This window comes from Staurois parvus, unplaced genomic scaffold (genome assembly GCF_062004578.1).
Source record: "Staurois parvus isolate SC_StPar_1 unplaced genomic scaffold, SC_StPar_1.0 ptg000436l, whole genome shotgun sequence".
NCBI classification, from domain to species: domain Eukaryota; kingdom Metazoa; phylum Chordata; class Amphibia; order Anura; family Ranidae; genus Staurois; species Staurois parvus.
The window spans coordinates 5,016,427-5,037,200 of record NW_028318232.1 but is presented as its reverse complement, the minus strand read 5'-3'; the positions used below and the strand labels follow the sequence as shown (position 1 = coordinate 5,037,200).

Here is a 20,774-nt window from a genome sequence, read left to right as displayed (position 1 = left end):
TGTTTGGAGGAGGAAGAACAAGGCCTATGATGAAAAGAACACCTTGCCTACTGTGAAGCATGGTGGAGGGTCAATCATGCTTTGGGGCTGTTTTGCTTCTGCAGGTACAGGGAAGCTTCAGCGTGTGCAAGGTACCATGAATTCTCTTCAGTACCAGGAGATATTGGATGGAAACGTGATGCAGTCCGTCACACACCTGAGGCTTGGGAGACGTTGGACCTTTCAACAGGACAATGATCCCAAGCATACCTCCAAGTCCACTAGAGCATGGTTGCAGAGGAAAGGCTGGAACATTTTGGAGTGGCCATCGCAGTCACCAGACTTAAATCCGATTGAGAACCTCTGGTGGGACTTAAAGAAAGCAGTTGCAGTGCGCAAGCCTAAGAATGTGACTGAACTGGAGGCCTTTGCCCATGAAGAATGGGCGAAGATACCCGTAGATCGCTGCAAGACACTTGTGTCAAGCTATGCTTCACGTTTAAAAGCTGTTATAACTGTAAAAGGATGCTGTACTAAGTACTAAGATTGAATGTCACTTGGGGGTTGAATAAAACTGATAATGCTGTGAGCACAGAAAAGACATTTGTGGTTATTTCATTATAACTGTTATGTTATATTTGTCTGACCTACAAGTGCCTCTTTAATGTAAATGTAAGCAAGATGACTGAATGATCAAAAGCAATGTCAAACTGGCCAAAACACTCAATTTCAGTGGGGGTTGAATAATTTTGGTCACAACTGTATACCTTGGATGTTTCAGCATAATTACAGTTGTGATATAGCGCCGCATCTTTTATATTCACAGGATAATATACCTGCCTTGCAGATCTAGAATTGAGTCCTTACAGCTGAAGGATAGAGAATTCTTCACTGCCACCAGTACTCCTCGTTTTTTTAGGAGGCCAAAGCCCAGAAGATATGAGGAAATGTTTTATGGCTGCATCTTGGGCCGTGGAGGGCATGAAAGTGAGTCTCTTGTACACAGCGTATTTCAGCATGGAGGGTGGAGGCTTCTTTCCACATCGAGGATCTTTTTGCAGGGTGATTCAGGCTTCTAACATTAAGTGAGACTACCTTAAATCCCATTTGAGGAAAGAGAGGGAGTGATAAGACGTAGGCATAGCTTAAGGCTGCATGATAGGTATTCCTCTGCGAGGTAAAGTAAGGTAGTGAGCTCATGCAGGTGATGAGGGAGGAGACTGGTGCCAGTAAGAAAGGGTGGTAAGCATTTGGGTATATAGAAAGACATCAATAAGCATTTGAAATCAGCTTCGTAATTTTTTCGGTATGTAGCACCAACTGCAAGGGGTGAAGAGTATAGGAGTTGGTGAGTTCCAAATGGGCAGGGGTGAAGGTAGTCTGGTAGGCACTAAGGGCAAGCTGCGTAGGAGCGAAGCATAACATAAAGGGAAACAAAAAAAACACAGCGCCTCTAAGTGTGTACTGTGAAGGTATTTAATAGAAAGATAAGTAGTAACTCACATCTTAGAATTTAAAAACAGGCTCATGGGTAAGAGGGTGGGATGTCTGTAGCCAGTTGTTGTGTGTCTGATCCAGAGAGGAGATCGATTGAGTCTGTCAGCAAGTGGTGCTGTGCATGTGCAACATGGATGGTAAGCCTGGTGGAATCTCCAAGGTTTCTGCCAGCAGATGGTGCTGTACATATGCAGCATGGATGGTGGAGCCTGGCAGAGTCTCCAAGATGTCTGGGATCAGCACATGTGGCATCTGACGTCATCAAAATGTGACACATTTCTGAGCATATGCAGGATGAGAGGAGTCCAGGTGCACTCTTTCATCAGGCAGGGCTGACGAAAGAGCCTGTTTTTAAATTCTAAGATGTGAGTTATTACTTATCTTTCTATTAAATACCTTCACAGTACACACTTAGAGGCACTGTGTTTCTTTGTTTCCCAGGAAGAAGTTGTAGCTTGGTAAATTTCTCCTGTAAATATTCTAAATGGCGGAAAGCATGCATGACCTTTTCCTTGGCCTGGAAGAAGTGTACTCTGAGAAACACATCCCTCGGGATTGACTGGGGTAGATGGGCTGGTTTCGGTGTTCTTTGTATCCTGTCTATTGTGAGGTCTTCTGTTGTCAGGGAAGAAGCCACAGATTTAAATAGATCCTGTATATAATGAACCAGTTGGGCTCGCTGGGCAGATTCAGGGATCCGGCTTATCTTTATGTTATTTCTTCGGGATCTGTCCTCTATATCAGCCATTTTCATTTTAAGCCACTGAATATTATCTTCGTGAGCACTGTGAGCAGCAAGAAGTGGTGTATTCTCCCATTTTGTCCTCAGTCTGCCCCCCTCGCGGAGTTCCCATTTAAAACTATGGCTGCAGGAAAGCATGTCAGTTTGTAGCGATGCTCTATGGGATAGGAGCATATCTTTCAATGTGAAGTCTGACTCCGGCTGACCTGTTGTAGGGAAGTTTGCTATTGGGTCCGGGCGATCCAAAGGAGGGGGAGAAGTAGTTTGAAATGTGCCTATCTCCGTGCCCATGTGGGTGAGTGGTTCCTCATCCTCTTCCATGTGCAGTCTGGACTTGGCTGGACTACAAGCGGAGGGTGAAGAGGCACCAGAGCCCAAGGATTCCACTGGATTACACTGTCCATCCATCTCCGTGCTGTGATGGCTGTGTGTAACAGGCTTAGTGTGCGGTGTGGCCTGTTTTGAGGAGCGGCGGCCGCCGCCATCTTGCTGGAGCATCTGAGGGAGAGGAGGGAAAAATCCCTCTAGTTTCTTTTTGCCATCGAGGCATTTTGAGGTGTCCCCAGTAAGTAAGAGGGATGGTGGATGGGCACGGGGGTGTCAGCATGCCCTTGTGCTGTGCGATCTACCCAGTTGTGGAGCAGATCTGCCTCAATTAGCAGCCATCTTCCAGTGCAGTCGCCACGCCCCCCTCTTGTTCTCTGCACTCTTCACAAACTGCCTTTTAGCCTATTAGTTATGTTTCTATGCCTGGCCTCGCTTGCAAGGTGTTTTTTCTTGTTTTTATTACCTCTGCAGGGAGGATCCATGAATTACTCACCTTGTCCTGTAAGGAGCCCTTGTTAGTGTTGAATATGGACAAGGTTGTCTTAAAGCATATTTCCACTTTTGCAGTCAAATGTGAGAAAACCCCCACAATAAAGTATGTGTTTTATGTGTTCACATTTATACAGCCTACCTAAATTTTTTTCTTTTAGAAATATATTTAACCTTTCAGGATGTGTCATGGCTGACTGCAAGGTTTTTTGAACAATGTTAGACTGAATCTGTCCCAGATTCTACATGGATTCCACATTTTTAACCCTTTGTTAGGACAGACGGTGTTCAAATCTAGTTACACTTGATGATGAAGATTTGCATGCACAGTACAAACAGTAAATTGCAGCAAACACAGCAATCCAGACCTCTCACAAACAAGAATAACTACCTTGTTTTTTTTTTTCTTCCTGGAGGTTCCAAAATACAGTATGGAAATAAAAGGCAAGCTACAATTATTAAATATTTATTTTTAAGTTATGCTATGTGAATGAGGACATGCAACAAATATAAATAGATGTTATCCTAGTTTGCTGTAAAAGTGGAAATAAGAGTTTTGACTTACCAGTATACTCGGTTTCTTGAAGCACAGTACAGGACACAGGTTCTTCCTTCCTGTTTTATTACGTCCCTGTTTCTTGCTACACAGCTAAGTATAGCTGGGAGAGGAAGGGGTTATATTGGGGGATGTCCCACCAGCAATCTTTTTATGCCAGTTTCCAGTCACCTGAAGGTAGCTGCAGAAAACTCAATTGAAACTTAAAGCGGAGCTCCACCCAAAAGGGGAATTTGTGCTTTAAGTTCTGCTGGTCCCTCACTCCCTGTGAGGACACTGGCACCTTTAAGGAGCGGGTACGCGATTTTGACAGGTACCCGCTCCCACCGCTAACATTGGGTTGTACAGAATACATGTTCACCTATTTTATCAGAATAATGTAATCCTTATATTTATTTTAAGAAAAGCTATACCTGGAATGTATAGTCTGCTGTTACTAATTTCTTCTGAAAATGCTATTTGACAAGCTGTCTCTGGCATCAGTATTTTTGTCTACTATCCTTTTGTAATTGTGTAGTATACCATACTTGCATTCATGTGAGTTAGTAATATTGTAAGCATATTTATATTTTATATGCTTTTTTTTGCAGCTTTTGTAAATTTGAAGGATCAAGAGTAGAAAGAACTATTTTCGGCACGGCAGTCAACATGTTTCCCTACTATGTATGTTATGTAAAGTCCTAGATATTGCTTGTTTCTCTTAGGAAATGTCTCAAAAATCACAAGAAAGGGGGCAGGGGATTGTAATACTGCCAATTTGATGTTGTCTTGTTGCACCTTGGGAAGCCACACTACTTGTATACTAGTACCATCTTATCAAGCATTGTTCTAGCCATTTGAAAGTGGCAACAAATTACAAAACTTTGTACTGAAAATACCAAACTCCTCTTTAATGACAGGAAGTTTGGGCTAATCTGTTATTACTTGGTACTGTAACATCAGTGTTGACATCATTGAGCTTATTCTGTAAACCAGAAACCAATGTGAAAGTTTAGGTAACTGTAGTAATTTGCAGAGCTATATCTATTCAAGTGAAAGCTGGAGAGGTTACTGTACTTGGCAGACCAATGTTGTTCTTTATGCTGCTATGTAGAATACATGTAATTGTTTTTACTTTTATTATAAACTGTGAATACTGAAGAGTAAAGTTTGACTGCAGTTATAGTTAAACTGTTACTGCGATCTGTGTGTTTAGCAAATTGTCAGAAATTGGAAAAAGCAGAAAATGGAATAGGGGGTTAACGCTGGAAGATAATGCTACAGCCTTTACTAGTAGAATACATGTCTTGCTACAGCTTGAAAAGAAGAAGAATTGTGATGCCAAACAGCTGAACAGAAAAATGCATTTTTGCTTTGTATGTATGATAGGTCAGATGTCACTATTTACTAAAATCCATCATAGCCTTAAAAAATTAAATTAAGTAACCAGAACACTTACGTGAGTACATATACTTTAATATATGTACATTTATGACCACATGTTTATGTAAAATATGTAGAGAGTTAAAAGTTGGAAAAGTTGCATCATTTCTTCTACCCTGATACTAAAGAGCTGATCTCAACTCAGAATTCATTCAGGCACATAGCCAGTGGCCTGTAGTATGTTAATTCTTTTTTCAATATTAGTAAGTGTCCAGACATATGGATAAAATAGCAGTTTAGACGTAATCTACATGCAATGCATGAATTATGGGGTAACTGTATCCACACGCTGTACACATCATTGCTAAAGCCATGAGCCGTGCCCCATTTAAGCAACATATTGCACCTTAAAGAGTACTTAAACCCAACATTTAATATTCATGACATGTGCCTGCTGTACCATGTACCTGTATGAAAAGGTATCCTGTTTTCTTGTATTGCTTCCTTTGTGTGAAATCCCTGGGGTTCCTGCCAGTCACACCCTATTAAAAATTGACCACACTAGGCAGGAGAGCACAGCATGGTCCTCTAACTATGCTGGGAACTATGTGTGCTCTCCTCCAGTGATCCAACTTTTCACTGGGACGTTCAGTGTTCTGCTGTTTTCCCTCCCCCCCGCTCTCTGTTCTCAACTGCATATGGAGCTTAGAGGCTATGTGATCACTTATAAAACAGGGGGGAAAAAAAAGGTATTTATAATGTCTTTTATATCTATACACAAATGCTTTGCCTTTCATTTCTATTTTAAACTGAACAGCTTGTTTTACAAGGCGAGAGTTTACATATACGTTAAGGATAAGGAATAGCACAGATCTTTAGCAATATGAAAATGTGTGATATCCTAAACCAGATATAAAGATCGTACCTGTTCCGATTTGACATCTTTGGGAGTCAGTGGGAGCCATGCTGTCTCTGTACCTACAATTCACTATTACATTATCATGCCTGATTGAGTGACAGGAAGGAATGCACCTAATTTATCGGGAGAAACATGATTTCTTAATTTTTATTCTAAATCAAATCTGCCCATTTTTGTAATCTGAGGAGGAGGGTTAACCATACATGTCTTTATTGTTTAAATTCACCTAAACATGTATGACTGGTAGAAGTATAGGAAACCCATAAACAATGTTTGTCATAGAAAGGGTTATTTTTTTCACTTTTATTGGAGTTATGTGGTCAATTGCTTTTTATGCTGGTAGGATTGAATGTCAGAGAATTAATCGTGCCTGCCGATTACTTTCAGAATGTAAATGGCAAATACCCTACTCTGTGGATAACTGGAAATATAGCTTCACAGGTTATTGTAGGGTCTAAAAAAGAGAACATGTACAGTAAGTTAATAGAGATATTACATTTGTGTTCTGTATTCTTCTACTGACAATTTCTAAAGTGCTTGTAATCCCTTACTATACCCAGTGAAAGGACAAATCTCGGGTGATACACAGAAATTAAATGAATCTTCCTACATTACTTGTACCTGTTTATCTGCAACACTTCCTTCTCTACAGTCTTCGAAAACAGCCATCTTACAAAGCATCTCTCAGCAGCAGAAAACAGGGGCCATGGAACTGATGTAACACACACACACACACACACTGCAGAACTAGAGCACAGAGCTCCAAAACATCTGAGAGCTGATTGGAGGAAAAGGACACCCCCTCTCTTCACAGACTCAGGGAAACATAGAGCTTAGGGTATGAGTCATCTGCTGTGTGCTGCAGGGGGGTGGGCCATCTCCTGGGAGGCTGTGGTGTCGGCTTAAAGGATAAGTTTACCTTTGTAGAAGAAATAATAAATGCACATTTTTTTGCAGGTAAAAACAAATGTGCATTTATTATTTTTTGTTGCAGGAGCATCCAAAGCATTGAACCAGTGATCAGCAGATTGCTGGTGCCATGCAGGTCTCCTGCAAACCTGTCAGTTTATCTGCTTGCCTGTGCGGGATATACAGGCAAGCAGATATACTGACAGGAAGACTCAATGGACTACCACGGCACTCCACAGCACCGTGGTAGTTCATTGAGAACTAAAAACCAACAGCCCCTAAGGCTGTTGGAACTTGAAGTTTCTCATTCACAGAACACAGAGAATGAGTAATGCGGCTAAGGAGGCAGAGCCCCGCCTGGCTGCATTTTTTAAAAATTTGACAAAGGAGAAGAAGATTGCTCGCTAGCTGTCAAAGCGAGGGCCAGTGCATTCATAACGTGTTACATCGTGAATATGGGTGTAACATGTTCTGAAAGGTGAACTTATCCTTTAATCCATTAGAAGTAAGTCGTGCAGAGAGAGGAGAGGTTGGAGAGGAACCAGTGCTGTGGATTCAAGTTAGTACACACTATAGTGGGATGTGCTTTGTTAATTTTTCATGCCTGAGGCTTACAATCACTTGTTTACATAATGATAAAATGTACAATATATGTATTAATTATTAAGAAAAATGCTTGTAAAAAAAAAAGTTATTGCATAGAACTGTCCATGTGTTTATAGAAGCATAAAATAAAGCTGTTTACTTGAAAGGACTGTCCTCCTCCACTTTTTTTTAAATTACAGTGTATTTAGTTGTTGATATATGTCACTATAACTAAGGACAAATTTGTAGAAGACATGTAAATGTTCCAGCGAGTTCTGCTTTTGTGGTGGGATTGGTGCTGATGACCTGTTTAGTTGTTGACACTGTTGCAGAAGCTAATTTTCTGCTTTTGTTCAGCAGTAATAATTCAAACCAGGAACAAATATCATCCTAGGGATTTAGAAAAAATGAGTCAACCTGAGTGTGAAGACCGTGGTTTTACTATCTGTGATTGCTTCCAAAGATATTACTAAACTGTGCATGAGTAAGAATGTGTCAGGAATGAGCTGACATATTTGCAGAGTTCTAGTAGGCAAATGTTACATTAGTCTTTGGTGAATTTCCCTAATACCTATTTAAATCTTTAAAGTAATACTAAAGGCTTATTTTTTTTTATAAACAGACATGCACAGAGCAACCCCAGATCATCCTCTTCTCGAGTCCCCCCGATGGCGCTGTGGGCACCTCCCCTTTGCCGAGTGCCCACATAGCAAGCCGCTTGCTATGGGGACAAACGTGCGTGCTCACTCCCCATCTCTGCTCTGTGTTCATAATACTGCTGTCACTGAGCCAATGAGGAGACAGAGAGCCGGGACAGCAGACGCTCTTATTCACATCGCTGGATTGGGATCAGGCTCAGGTAAGTATTGAGGGGCTGTGGGGCGAGCTGTATACCAAAGCTTTTTCACCTTCATGCATAGAATGCATAAAAGTAAAAATCTTTCAAGCTTGAGCCCTAGTTCACACTGCTGCAACATGTGATTTACAAATCGTACCTGAAGTCGCATCTAATGTATTTCTGTGGCACTGTCTTAATCAGTGCAATTTGAAGTAGCAAAATTTCAAAAATAGTTCCTGTGCTACTTTTTTCTGATTTAACTGCGACTTGCATTGACTTCTATTAAATGAAGTCTCAAGCCACACTGAAATCAGTGGTAAGAATTGCACTGATTTGCAGCTTTGAAATTGCGCTCCTTCAAGTGAAAAGTTGCATTTGGCATGAACCAGGGCTTACAACTGTTTTATTCACAATAGGGACAAATGATGGGTAAACCTTACTGGTACTGGATTTGGCATCAAGTTACATAAAGTGTTTGTAAAGGGTCAAGGTTTTTTACCTTCATGTATTCTATGCGTGAAGGTAAAAAACCTGTGTGTAGCGCCCCCCCAATCCTTACCTCTGAGCCCCCTCCAATCCAGTGACATTCTCAACAGCCTCTGCTGTCTGAGGACTCTTCCTCCTCATTGGCTGAGACGGCAGCCCAATGGCTCCCGCTGCTGTCAATCACAGCCAGTGAGCCAATGAGGGGAGAGCAGGGTGCGAGGCCAAGCCACGGGCTCTGTGTGTCTTATGGACACGTAGAGCAGCGGCTCAGGGATGAGCAGTTTTCCCTGGGGGCACTGCTTGAGGCGGAGGAGCCAGGAGTGCGAGCAGGGACCCAAAAAGAAGAGGATCAGGGCTGCTTTGTGCAAAATCACTGCACAGAGCAGGTAAGCATAGACATGTTTGTTACTATTTTTTATTTTTTTTTTAACTACTTGCCCTCAAGAGGATTTACCCCCCTTCCTGACCAGGCCATTTTTTGCATTATGGCGCTGCTACTTTAACAACTGTGCGGTCATGCAACGCTGCACCCAAATTAAATGTATGTCCTTTTTTTTCCTACAAATAGAGCTTTCTGTTGGTGGTAGTTGATCTCCTGTGCGTTTTTATTTTTTGCGCTATAAAAAAAAAGACCGCCAATTTTGAGAAAAAAAACTATATTTTTGACTTTTTTCTATTAGACATGTCCAATAAAAAAATTTTATTCAAACTTTGTCATAAATTTAGGGCAAAATGTCTTTGCTAAAAAAAATCCAACTACGTGTAAATGAATTGGTTTATGTGAAAGTTATGACGTTTACAAATGGTGGTATATACTGTATACTGGGATTTTTATTTTAATTTTTACTAGTAGTGGCGGCGATCAGCGACTTATAGCGGGACTGTGGCGGGCATTCTGACACTGGGGGGAACTGACTTGGTGTCACTGACATCCCCAGTGGCACCAATACCAATAAAAAGTACTGACACTGTACTAATGGCACTGGGCAGGAAGGGGTTAACATGTGGGGCGATCAAAGGTTAACTGTGTGCTGTGTGTTTGCTTTCAAAACAGTGTGCAGGAGCTGACCGGAGAGAACTGTATTGTTTGCATACAGTTCTCTCCCTCCGTCAATAATGCTCCTCTATCACCGGGTGCCGGCGAGTAGCCACCGGCCGGGACCCAGTTATTGACAGCCGAGGCCACAAATAGTGGCACGGGTAGAGCACACGCACGGCTCGCCCACGTCCCCTACCTGGAAATACGAAATCACAAATGTATACTTGATTTTGCGCACTTGTGCCGCCCTGTACCAGTATTACTGCTATAGGGCGGACGGGAAGCAGTTAAAGAAAGCTTTAATGTCACTTTAAGGCCCATGTCACACTAGTGATCCTGTCACTAGTGGCTTCTCTTCTATGAAAGGTCTACTAGGAGATCAAAGAAACTACTTACCTGCTTCTACTGCATGGCTTCCTTACTGGCTGGACCAGTTGGCTGTTACGCCTTTGTTGCTGCCTAGATGGAAAACAATATTCTGCACTATTTTGTCCAGCAAAGGAGTGATGCCATACTTACATTACTTACATTGCAGCTGTTTATTTTTTCAGTTTTCCCAAAAAAGTGTTTGGTCCCAGTTAATGACATTACATATAAATACATCTACGTATATTAAAAAGAGGAAGAGTATACACTTTAAAAGACCTAAACATGGGCTGAGATTCTATGTGGATTGTAGATTGTAGATCTGTGCTTCAGAGGGTAAATGTAAAGTATTATTATTCATTATTATCATCTTCCGTCTTTAGTACAACCACTGCCTATTAATGCAGCACATCCTATAGAAATATATTTCAAGACAACTGCAATTTGCCTTCAACTAAAACAAAGTATGGACAAACAATTCAAGTATACTCTTTTACATATGTGATTAGGCGGTTGCATGTACTTTTTTCTGTTTGTAGATCAAAAATCTTATAGAATATATTGTGTATACTATATAATGTATATTGCAGCTTTCCTGTTCTTAGATGTGGTGACTGTGTCTGTTTTCTTCACATTTCTCCACTGCATCTACAGAAGGAGACATAGTTGTCACACAGACTGAACTTCAGACATGTTTGCCTTCAACTTGATTACATTGTGGATAGATAAGACTAGTAGCTTAGGCAAAAATAGTTAGGAAACTTGTGGTACAATCACTACATCTAAGGACTGATGAGCTGCAGTGTATTACATGTTTGTTTTTGGATTTATTGCATAGGGGGGAGTATTTGAAGGATGCTTTGTATGTATGCAAATGTGTATGTGTGTGTATGTATGTAACTTAATCGACCATTTTTTTCTAGAGTCACTTATCAGATGAATTGTGTAAAGTCACGTTAAAAACGTGTCCAGCAAATTTTCTTTTGCTCAAAAAAAATTCAAAAATGCCGGTTTGCCGCAATTTACCACGTTTTTCAGCGTTCAAGCGCTTTTACAGCTAAAACCTCCTCTAGAAACCCACTAGCTCTGGGGGTTTTTTCCAGCCAAAAAACACTGATTACAGTCTATATGTGCACGAACATATAGAATAACATGCTGGTGGGTATACTGGCTGTAGAAAATAAACGTCAAAAGCAGCAGTTGTGTGCATGAGGACTTAGAGGAAGAATTTTGTAAAACTGCACTTAGAGGATGTTTTTAGTAAGGTAGTAATGTGGAGCATATGCTGTAACAGATCATTTTAATTATGATTTTTATCTTATGTCTGTTTTTATTCTGATGTTTTTCTTCCTTTTGCCAGAACTAGTATATAAAGCTGAACCCCGGGGTAAACAAATATCCTCCCTTTCAATGAGTGCCCCTGTACTGCAAGGGTTAAATTTCCATTTAGGTGTAGGGCAGTTTTACTTAGCCGTTCCTCTGCTCCTGCAGGCTCCCTTCATTCTCATACCAGACAGGTCCTCAAAGCCTCTTCTCCCTTACACTCTGGCAGTCTTGAATCCTCTGATGTCTGACGGCCCATTGCCCTGCACTGTCTGTGAGGACAATCCACTGCTGGAGCATAGGGGAGTAGAGGAGACCACTGGCTATTGGAGAATGGGGGATCAGGTAAGTAACACTGCATTTTCTACTAACCTACACCTAAACAAGCATTTAACTCTTGCAATGTGTGGGCAACCCCCTTGCAAAGGAGAATTTTTCCCCCCAAGGATAGGCTTTAAATGATAAAAACTTTAGTTATAATGAAACTATCAGTTTATAGTCTTGCATACAAGTGTTATCAATGTAGAAAAAAAAATATTTGTGTGAATTAACAACCACATGTACAGATATATTTTTGCTTTTGATTTTTTTTGTTAGTTTTCAGCTGTAATTCAAAAGAATATGGGGTAACATTACCAAAATTAGTAGATGCTTACTGTAAGGCAATATTTATTGTCATTGGGTGTAAAATTGCCATTTTATTTATGCATGAGGCATTGCCCATGTGTTTTTTTGTTTTTGTCATTGAAACTTAAAATGTTTACTGTCAAAAGTATTAGAAGTAGCAATTGTAATAATAAAATAAAATGAATACAATTAAAAAGTACCTTCAGTAATTTCTGTACTGTCTTTTTAGATTTTGTTTTAGAATTGTTTATCAAATAAAAAATTATTTAATTGGGTTGCGTGTATTTTTTTTCTACTTTAATTTTTTTACCCTTATCGATATAAGGTGAATAAGAAAAAGTGTGTTAGAAAGAAGACAAAATTAGTATACAGTTGTTAATCACTTACCAACCACCTGTCTGCATTTTACTGCAGGTGGGTGGCTGGCTCTTACAGGCACAAACACATACCTGTATGTCGGCAGGGCTTCTGGATTCAGGGCACATGTGCACGTGCCCCCCCAGCCAACTCCCATTATGATTGGACACAGCAGGATTTTGTTTCAGCCATTGATTCATGGCTGAGATCTGCTGATCAGCTCTGTCCAATCACAGCCCAGAGCCCTGTGTTGACAAACAACACTGTACTGTACAGAGGGAACAAACAGATATTTAGTAAAAAGCAGCACACATAAAACACTGTTAGGCACACAGTTAACCCTTTGACCGCCCCAGATGTTAACTCCTTCCCAGCTAGTGTCATTAGCACAGAGTAGAGTATTATCACTGATCACTGTATTACTGTCACTGGTGATGTCTGTGTCAGTTAGTGTCAGGGGCGGACTGACAACTCATGGGGCCCCCAGGCAATAGGGGATCATGGGACCCCTGTGTCCTTGCCCAAACTCAAAAAAGCCTATGAAAAAAGGTACCAGGGGCATCTCATTTTCAATCGGATTAAGGTCTGGAGACTGGCTAGGCCACTCCAGGACCTTAATGTGCTTCTTCTTGAGCCGCTCCTTTGTTGCCTTGGCCGTGTGTTTTGGGTCATTGTCATGCTGGAACACCCATCCATGACCCATTTTCAATGCCCTGGCTGAGGGAAGAAGGTTCTCACACAAGATTTGATGGTACATTGCCCCATCCATCGTCCCTTTGATGCGGTGCAGTTGTCCTATCCCCTTAGCAGAAAACCTCCCCCAAAGCAGAATTTCCACCATCATGTTTGACAGTTGGGATGGTGTTCTTGGGGTCATAGGCAGCATTCCTCCCTCCTTCAAACACGGTGAGTTGAGTTGATGACAAAGATCTCGATTTTGGTCTCATCTGACCACAACACCTTCAGCCAGTCCTCCTCTGCATCACTCAGATGTTTAGTGGGTAATTTCGGATGGACCTGGACATGTGCTTTCTTGAGCAGAGGGACCTTGTGGACACTGCAGGATTTCAATCCCTGTTGGCATAGTGTGTTACCAATTGTTTTCTTGGTGACTGTGGTCCCAGCTGCCTGGAGATCATTGACAAGATCCTCACGTGTAGTTCTGTGATGATTCTTCAATGTTCTCATGATCATTGACACTCTACGAGGTGAGATCTTGCATGGTGCACCAGACCTAGGGAGACTGACATTTGTTTTGTGTTTCTTCCATTTGCGAATGATTGCACCAACTGTTGTCACCTTCTCACCAAGCTGCTTGGCGATAGTTTGATAGCCCAGTCCAGCCTTGTGTAGGTGTACAATCTTGTCCCTGCTGCATTGTCCATAATGTAGGACAAATATAATGTATAACTAAATTAATATAACATAATGTATAAGAAACTGAGGTAATGTACAACTAAACTTGAGTGGCCTCATTGGCAAAAAGTCTTTGGTAGAGAACCTCATTTGGATCTGCAGGTTGCTGTAGAGCCTCAGACATGTTCGCATGAGCAAGCAGTTACAACTAAAGAATCCACTTCCACTCTTTGAAGTAAAAAGGGGCAAGAGTGAAAGGACACTGGAAGGAACACACAGGATAGCTTGGGTAGGAAACTCAAGGGACACAGGAAAATAGACAGGAAGGGTTATTCAGGCTAAAAGCAAAAGGAACACAGGCAACACAAAGGAGCACAGTGAAAATGCAGGAAGGAACACGGGAGGAATGAAAAGGGCATGGAGGCAATACAAAAAAGTACAGTAAATGTTGAATGGAACACTTGGGAACACAGGGGGTCCAACTACTAGCGTGTGAACATGTTGCTCAAACACTGAGCAAGTCACATGCTAGCCTTTAAGAACCGTGCCTTCTCTGGGATGGGCTAGAAGCCATCAGCTTCAACCAAAGGGAAAGACCTGGTGCTGGAGCCAGGAACAGAAGAACTGGTCTTCTATACAAAAAATGATTTTTTTAACTGCTGCATATTTGTTTTAATGTATAAATTACAGTTTTATGTGAACAGTGTTATGTTAATTTGCATGTTTTTTCCTTGGAATGACAACCCCTGTTCCAAATAAACATTGTATTCACTATATTGAATATAGAAAACATCTCAAACTGAGAAAATGTACCATTTTAAGAAAAAAATAAAATCATTTTGAAATTGATGGCAGCAGTACATCTCAAAAAAGTTGGGACAGGATTATTTGTTCTACGGTGTAGCCTCCCTGCTTCTTTTAACAACATTCTATGTCTGAGACCTGAGGAGACCAGTTGCTAGAGTTATGGGAGAAGAATGTTGTCCCATTCTTGCCTGATATAGGATTCTAATTGCTCAACAGGCCTGGGGCTTTGTCATATTTTTAATTTCAAGATGCACCAAACATTTTCAATTGGAGAAAGGTCTGGACTGCAGCCAGGCCCATTAAGCACCCGGACTCTTCTACTACGAAGCCTTGCTATTTTCATAAATGCAGTATGAAGTTAAGCATTGTCCTCCTGAAATATGCAAGGCCTTCCCTGAACAATAGGTCTGTCTTGCTTGTCAAATTCTGCAGCTCAAGATAAAAATGCAAGCGGCCACAGTATGTGAACTGCCCTGTCAGGATGCGTGACCAGGGGGAAGTAAAACTGCGCCTCAGCCACCTGTTTTTTTCCAACTTCCATTTGAAAGAGACCCCTTGTATCTTTAATTAATAGCATCAGGTGTTTGTTTTCTATATGTTTATGTAGCAAAGGACATTCTCAATTCAAGTATTAATATTGAATAGAATTAAGTATAGCCAACGCTCTATTGACCATACTTCTCTTGTAGATTGCAGGAGTACAGTTCTGCACTTCTGCAACCCAGCTTCAGCTGACAGCAGGGTAAAGTCCGCTGTCAGCTGATGTCACTCAGCCTGTCTAGACTTTACCCTAGGTTCCCACCTAAACATTTTCTGTAGCATTTTGCAGAAATTCAGTACAGTCCATTTAACAGGATTCCTACTATGGGACTGCGCGTTTTCACCCAGTGCGTTTTTTCAAAAGGGTCAGGGACTTTTTTGAATGCAAAAAGTTGCATTTTTGGTTCCATAGACTTCAATGGAAACACTGCAGCAAAGCATGTATTGAGTTTTTGATGCATTTTAAATCTGCCAAGCAACAATAAAAAAATTACCCCCCCCACAAATCACATCAAAAATGCGGAAAAAAACGAAGGTGCAAAAACAATACTCAAAACGCAACCTGCATAGAGGTGGTGGCCTAGGTGAGAAAAGTATAATAATTATTTTGAAATCCTACACTCTTATAAGTTCATCCCTCCACAACAGTCCCAATTTCTCATGTGGCCTCTTGGAAAAATGAATTGTCTACACATGCTCTGGATCATCTGTAGGTACAGGATTCTGTAGGCTTTTATATTTAAGTTTTTTTTTTTTATTATTATTATTGGTTGAACAAGGTGGATGCGTGTTTTTTTTTTTCAATGTAACTATGTAGGGGTATGGCTAGTAGATGGGGCTTTGTCTCTTTTGATTTTCATAGTGTGAAACCTTCTAGAGCAGGGTTTCTTTTAACCAGAGATCTGTGGATGCTTAGGTTTACGCCTAAGGTTGCTAATGGTTCCTTGAACAGTGCGCAATGGTGAATTGATTTACCACTTACACTGACCACCGAGACAATTGGGAAAGTTTCCATTAATTGCCAAATTAAGGGGCTGCTTCTACCCTGGCCTAAAATGTTAGCAGGCACCATCATTTTTACTGTGTGCCTTTCTTTTCTGCAAAAGGGCAGACAGAAGGGGGAAACACCACACACTAGAACCCTGTCACTATACAGAAATGTGAAGATATGGCTTCAGTCTAAGCTCCTCCTGACTATACTCCTCAGACATGTTTCGCCCCACCCATGAGGCTTAATCATAAATTACCCCATGGGTCTTAATCATTCTCTACGATTAGGCCCCATGGGTTGGGCAAAACATCTCAGAGAAGTGAAGTCAGGAGGAGCTTAGGCTGAAGTTATATTTTCACCTTTCTGTATAGTGGCTGGGTTCTGGTGTGCGGTGTTTCCACCTTCTGTCTTCTGATTTGCTTTTGCTACCCTGGATGAGCTTGTTTGAACACCACCACCCGGTCTGCGCTTTGATTTGCAGGGTGGGTTTTATAATGCTTTGAGAGGCACTCCAAGCCGTTTCTTTTCTGCAGTTAATTTTTATTTAAAGAATATCACTGAAAACAATTTTGTAGGGGGTTGGTAACAAAAGTATCTCCCCTAGTTATCAAATATGTTAGGTTCTTTCATACGAGAGTTCAGTCTAGATCTGTCAGTTTTTCAAACCAATGCAGACTTAACCACAATGTACGTCTATGGGCTGGCAGATGTAAATGGACGTGCATCCATTTACATCCGCAAACATCTGGGTCAGATTAAAAGGAAAAATTATTTGTATGAAATCAGTATATGTCGGTTTTTAGGCAAAATACATTTTTTTTGTTTATACTTTTGTATACTTTATACTTACCTCCCCCTGGCTGTCCGCTTCCTAAAAAAAAAACATTCAGGGCTGTGCATGTGAAACAACAGCAATGCTTTGTGGCTAAAATTAAACAGAGTATCACATTTGGTGGGTGGTACCTCTGCCAAACATAATGGTGGTGATGCAGCCTTTTTAAGGGTTAAAACAGATGGTGAGGAGGTGACATATCACCTTCTCACAGCTTGCCAAATGCCCTCTGAAAAGCAATCTACCACAGATTCACCATCACAGAAGTGGCAAGGGCTGCTGCCACACGACAACCAGCCCTTATTCTTTTATTTAAAACAATATTCAACTTATTAATCATGCTAAAGTACAGTGGGTATAGAAAGAATCACCCCCCTTTAAAATCAAAATCACATTTTGTTTTGCAGCCTGAAATGAAGACAGTTTTTGTTTTATCCATCTGTATTTTATGTGCAACTTACAACATCCAAGTAAAAGATATAACACCAACATGTCTCAAAAAAAATTCAAAAACAGAATCACTGAGTTGGAAAAGGGATCACCCTCTTGTGTCAGTATTTTGTTGAACCACCTTTTGTTTTAATTACAGTCTTTAGTCTATTGGGATATGTCTCTACTAACTTTGCACATCTAGACTTTGCAGCATTTGCCCACTCTTCTTTGCAGAACTGCTCAAGTTCAGTGAAATTTAATGGTGACTGTTTGTGGACTGCAGTCTTTTAGTCATTCCACAGATTTTCAATGGGGTTTAAGTCTGGACTCTGACTAGGCCATGCAAGGACATTCACCTTTTTCTCCTTCAACCACTGTGTGGTTATTTTTTGCTGTGTGCTTTGGGTCATTGTCATGTTGGAGGGTAAACTTTCTTTCCATTGACAACTTTCTGGCAGAGAACAGATTTTCCTCAAGAATTTGACAGTATTTTGCCCCATTTTTCCTTCTATCCTGACAAGTGCTCCAATCCCTGCTGCAGAGAAATACCTCCATAACAGGATATTATCACCTCCATGCTTTACAGTAGGAATGGTGTTATTTGGATGATGAGCTGTACTGGATTTCCGCCAGACATCGTTTAGTGTTGAGGCCAAATAATTCAATTTCTCATCTGACCAGAACCCATTTTTCCATGTGGCCTCAGAATCTTCAAGGTGCGTTCTGGCAAATCTCAGTCTTGACTGCATCTGGCCTTTCTAAAGGAGAGGCTCTTTTTGCAACCCTCCCATACAAGCCACATTTGTGGAGAATTTGTGATATTGTTGTTACATGCATGCAATGACCACTCTTTGCCATAAATTCCTGTAACTGCTTTTCATAGTTGTTGTAGGCCTCTTGGTAGCCTCTCTGACCAGTTTCCTCCAGGCTCTTTCATCCAGTTTGCAGTGACATCCTGATCTAGGGAGGGTCTGTATTGCACCAAATACCTTCCACTTCTTAATAATAGGCTTCACTTTGCTTCTAGGCATTGATAAAACCTTTGAATTTTTTTTCGTATCCATCTCCTGACTTGTACCTGTCCACAACTTTATCCAGGAGATCTTTTGACAGTGCTTGCCACCCATAGTTGATTGTTGGCTTGAGTTGCACTACCAAGGACTGAAATGCTCAATGAAAGCTCTTTTCATGCTGAGCTAATCAAAATAACCACAGCAGAAAGTCAAATGGCTTTGTGTGCCATTGAGAAGGTGATTAAATACACACCTGATTGAGTTTACAAGTCATTTTTAGGAGGGGGTAATCCTTTTCCAACTCTGTGATTTTTTTTTATTCAACATGTTGGTGTTATATCTTTCACTATAAGTTTTTACTTAGTACAGCTGGATAAAACAAAAACTGTGTGTCTTCATTTCAGGCTACAAAACAACATGTGATAATTTAAAGGGGGGTGAATCTTTTCTATACCCACTGCCCACTGTACCATAGGCTGTAGATGTAATCAATTTTAGCAGGAGCTCTCCGAGAACCTGAAAATAATTTCAGGTGTTTCTTTAGGGTAAAAAGTAAGAGAAAGGCTGTTCTACAGACAGAACAAATGCTCACAGACTGTGTCCTAATCATTATTTATTTAGTTGTACCTAATTCAGGCAACAGCAGGTTTTCTTCCCCAGCAATTTCAGTGCTGGGGAAGAAAACCTGCTGTGATTGTATGACAATAGGACAGCTAAGCAATTTGAAAGAATTTCCATTGAAGGCTATGGACCAAAGAATTGCACTGCATCACACCAAAGAAGCACAGGACCCTTTTCCAAAGTCAGATTGCAGCTGCTCTGCATTGATATGAACAGGCTCCACAGGAACCAAAGTTCTTTCCCTTGTCACACAATTCAGTGTGATCCAATTCACATCTGAAATCTCATCAGTGTGAACCAGGGTTTAGAGAATTACCACCAACTCTAAGGTTAGGAAACTGATGGTAATTTAGACCAACTCTAAGCTGGTATACAGAGGTACAGTAAATAACACACAGCTAAACTGGAAATATTTCTCTCATCTCAAAACTGCAATAAGCAAGTGCCTGTGGTCACCTGTATGCCATGCCTAATTGGAGGGGCTCGTGGCGGAAACAGCATCTTTAGTTAAGTATTCTTGTGATATTTCCTTTTTCTTTATCTATATCTGTCATTACTTGTAATAAATGTTTTACTTATAAGTATTTGTGTGATCTCTCTTTGCACATATCGAATACAACCCCAAAACTCTAACGAAACACATGGTACCAGGAGTGGGGTTCGATCCGCGTAAACTAGAGATACGTAAAATGATGCAGAATTGTGCTAGATTGTTTGTGCTCGGTTTAGTGTTGTGTTTTTGTAATGTAAGCTATAGTACATTCAGAAAGCGTAGAAAATGTTTTAGATACTTAGCTGGTTTAATTGAGATGCCTGTAGGTGATCAGGTGCGAGCCCATTCCTGTGTTGGGTGGAATCCCTTTGCTCGCGCTCCTTACCAATCGGTGAAGGAATTGTTTTGGTTTGATGAATTGAGCGAGAGACTGATGTACAAGGGAATGGTTGTATTGTCAGGAAACTTCCATTTGTGACAATAGTAAAAGTGTTGGACTCTGGATTGTAGACAAGTTTCAGAGAAATGCTTGTGAGATCACGATTGTGAATACTGCAGTAATGTAAGAGATGTGTGTATGTCCAAATCTCAATGTGTTTTGTTTGTAGCTAGTGAATGTTAAGGACATGGTAATTGTATAAAGACATGAATGCATGTTGTTTTGTCTGTGGTAAATGTGACAATGTTACCTGAATAAAGATAGAAAGGTGACTAAGTACTGCTGATGTGTAAAATAAGTTTTGCTACATCTGTTTGAGGGCTTATGTAAGTTTAACATTAGAATGGTTAAGTAATTAAATTAAGGTAAAAGCTCTGTAAAGTTGTATATGAGAAAAAGGAGAGATTTTGAAATCATTTGAAGCAGAGACGGCTGCAGGTTTGGGATGTCTGTGTGTATATGACCGCCTCCCTTGCTCCTTGATGAACAGTGGACATATCCTGAGAAAACCTGCTTACGTGAGAGAGAGAAGACCTGTTTTCAGCTCTCCTCAACCCCCCCTTATAGAAAGTCTGTCCGTGAAACAAGACATTTTTGACCAGCTGTGAGAGGACTAGTATAACGTGATATTAAAATGTGGGTGATATGCAAGGCAAAAGGAAATGTTTAATTATGTTACAAAAATAAAATCCTGATGAAATTGTTAGTTCTTACTATGTGACTCATTAGGTAATTAGAAACAAAGAAAAGAAAATGGCAGATTGTGGCCGACACCCTTTAATTTCCTGAAAAGCAGCCATAATTATTATAATTATTTAAATGTTTAGCTCTTTATGCCAGCCTTTTGGG

The 20,774-nt window shown here is 40.7% G+C and overlaps 1 protein-coding gene across 2 annotated transcripts in view; it reads left to right on the top strand.

The window, feature by feature from the left end:
- Window positions 1-7,531, top strand: part of FAM234B (family with sequence similarity 234 member B) — a 160,542-nt gene extending 153,011 nt beyond the window's left edge. For both annotated transcript variants that reach the window (XM_089687702.1, XM_089687701.1), the window contains one exon: window positions 4,181-7,531. In XM_089687702.1, coding sequence (XP_089543828.1) covers window positions 4,181-4,189 — 9 coding nt within the window. In that variant the 3' untranslated portion in view covers window positions 4,190-7,531. The remainder of the gene's footprint in view (window positions 1-4,180) is intronic.
- Window positions 7,532-20,774: the final 13,243 nt, after the last annotated feature.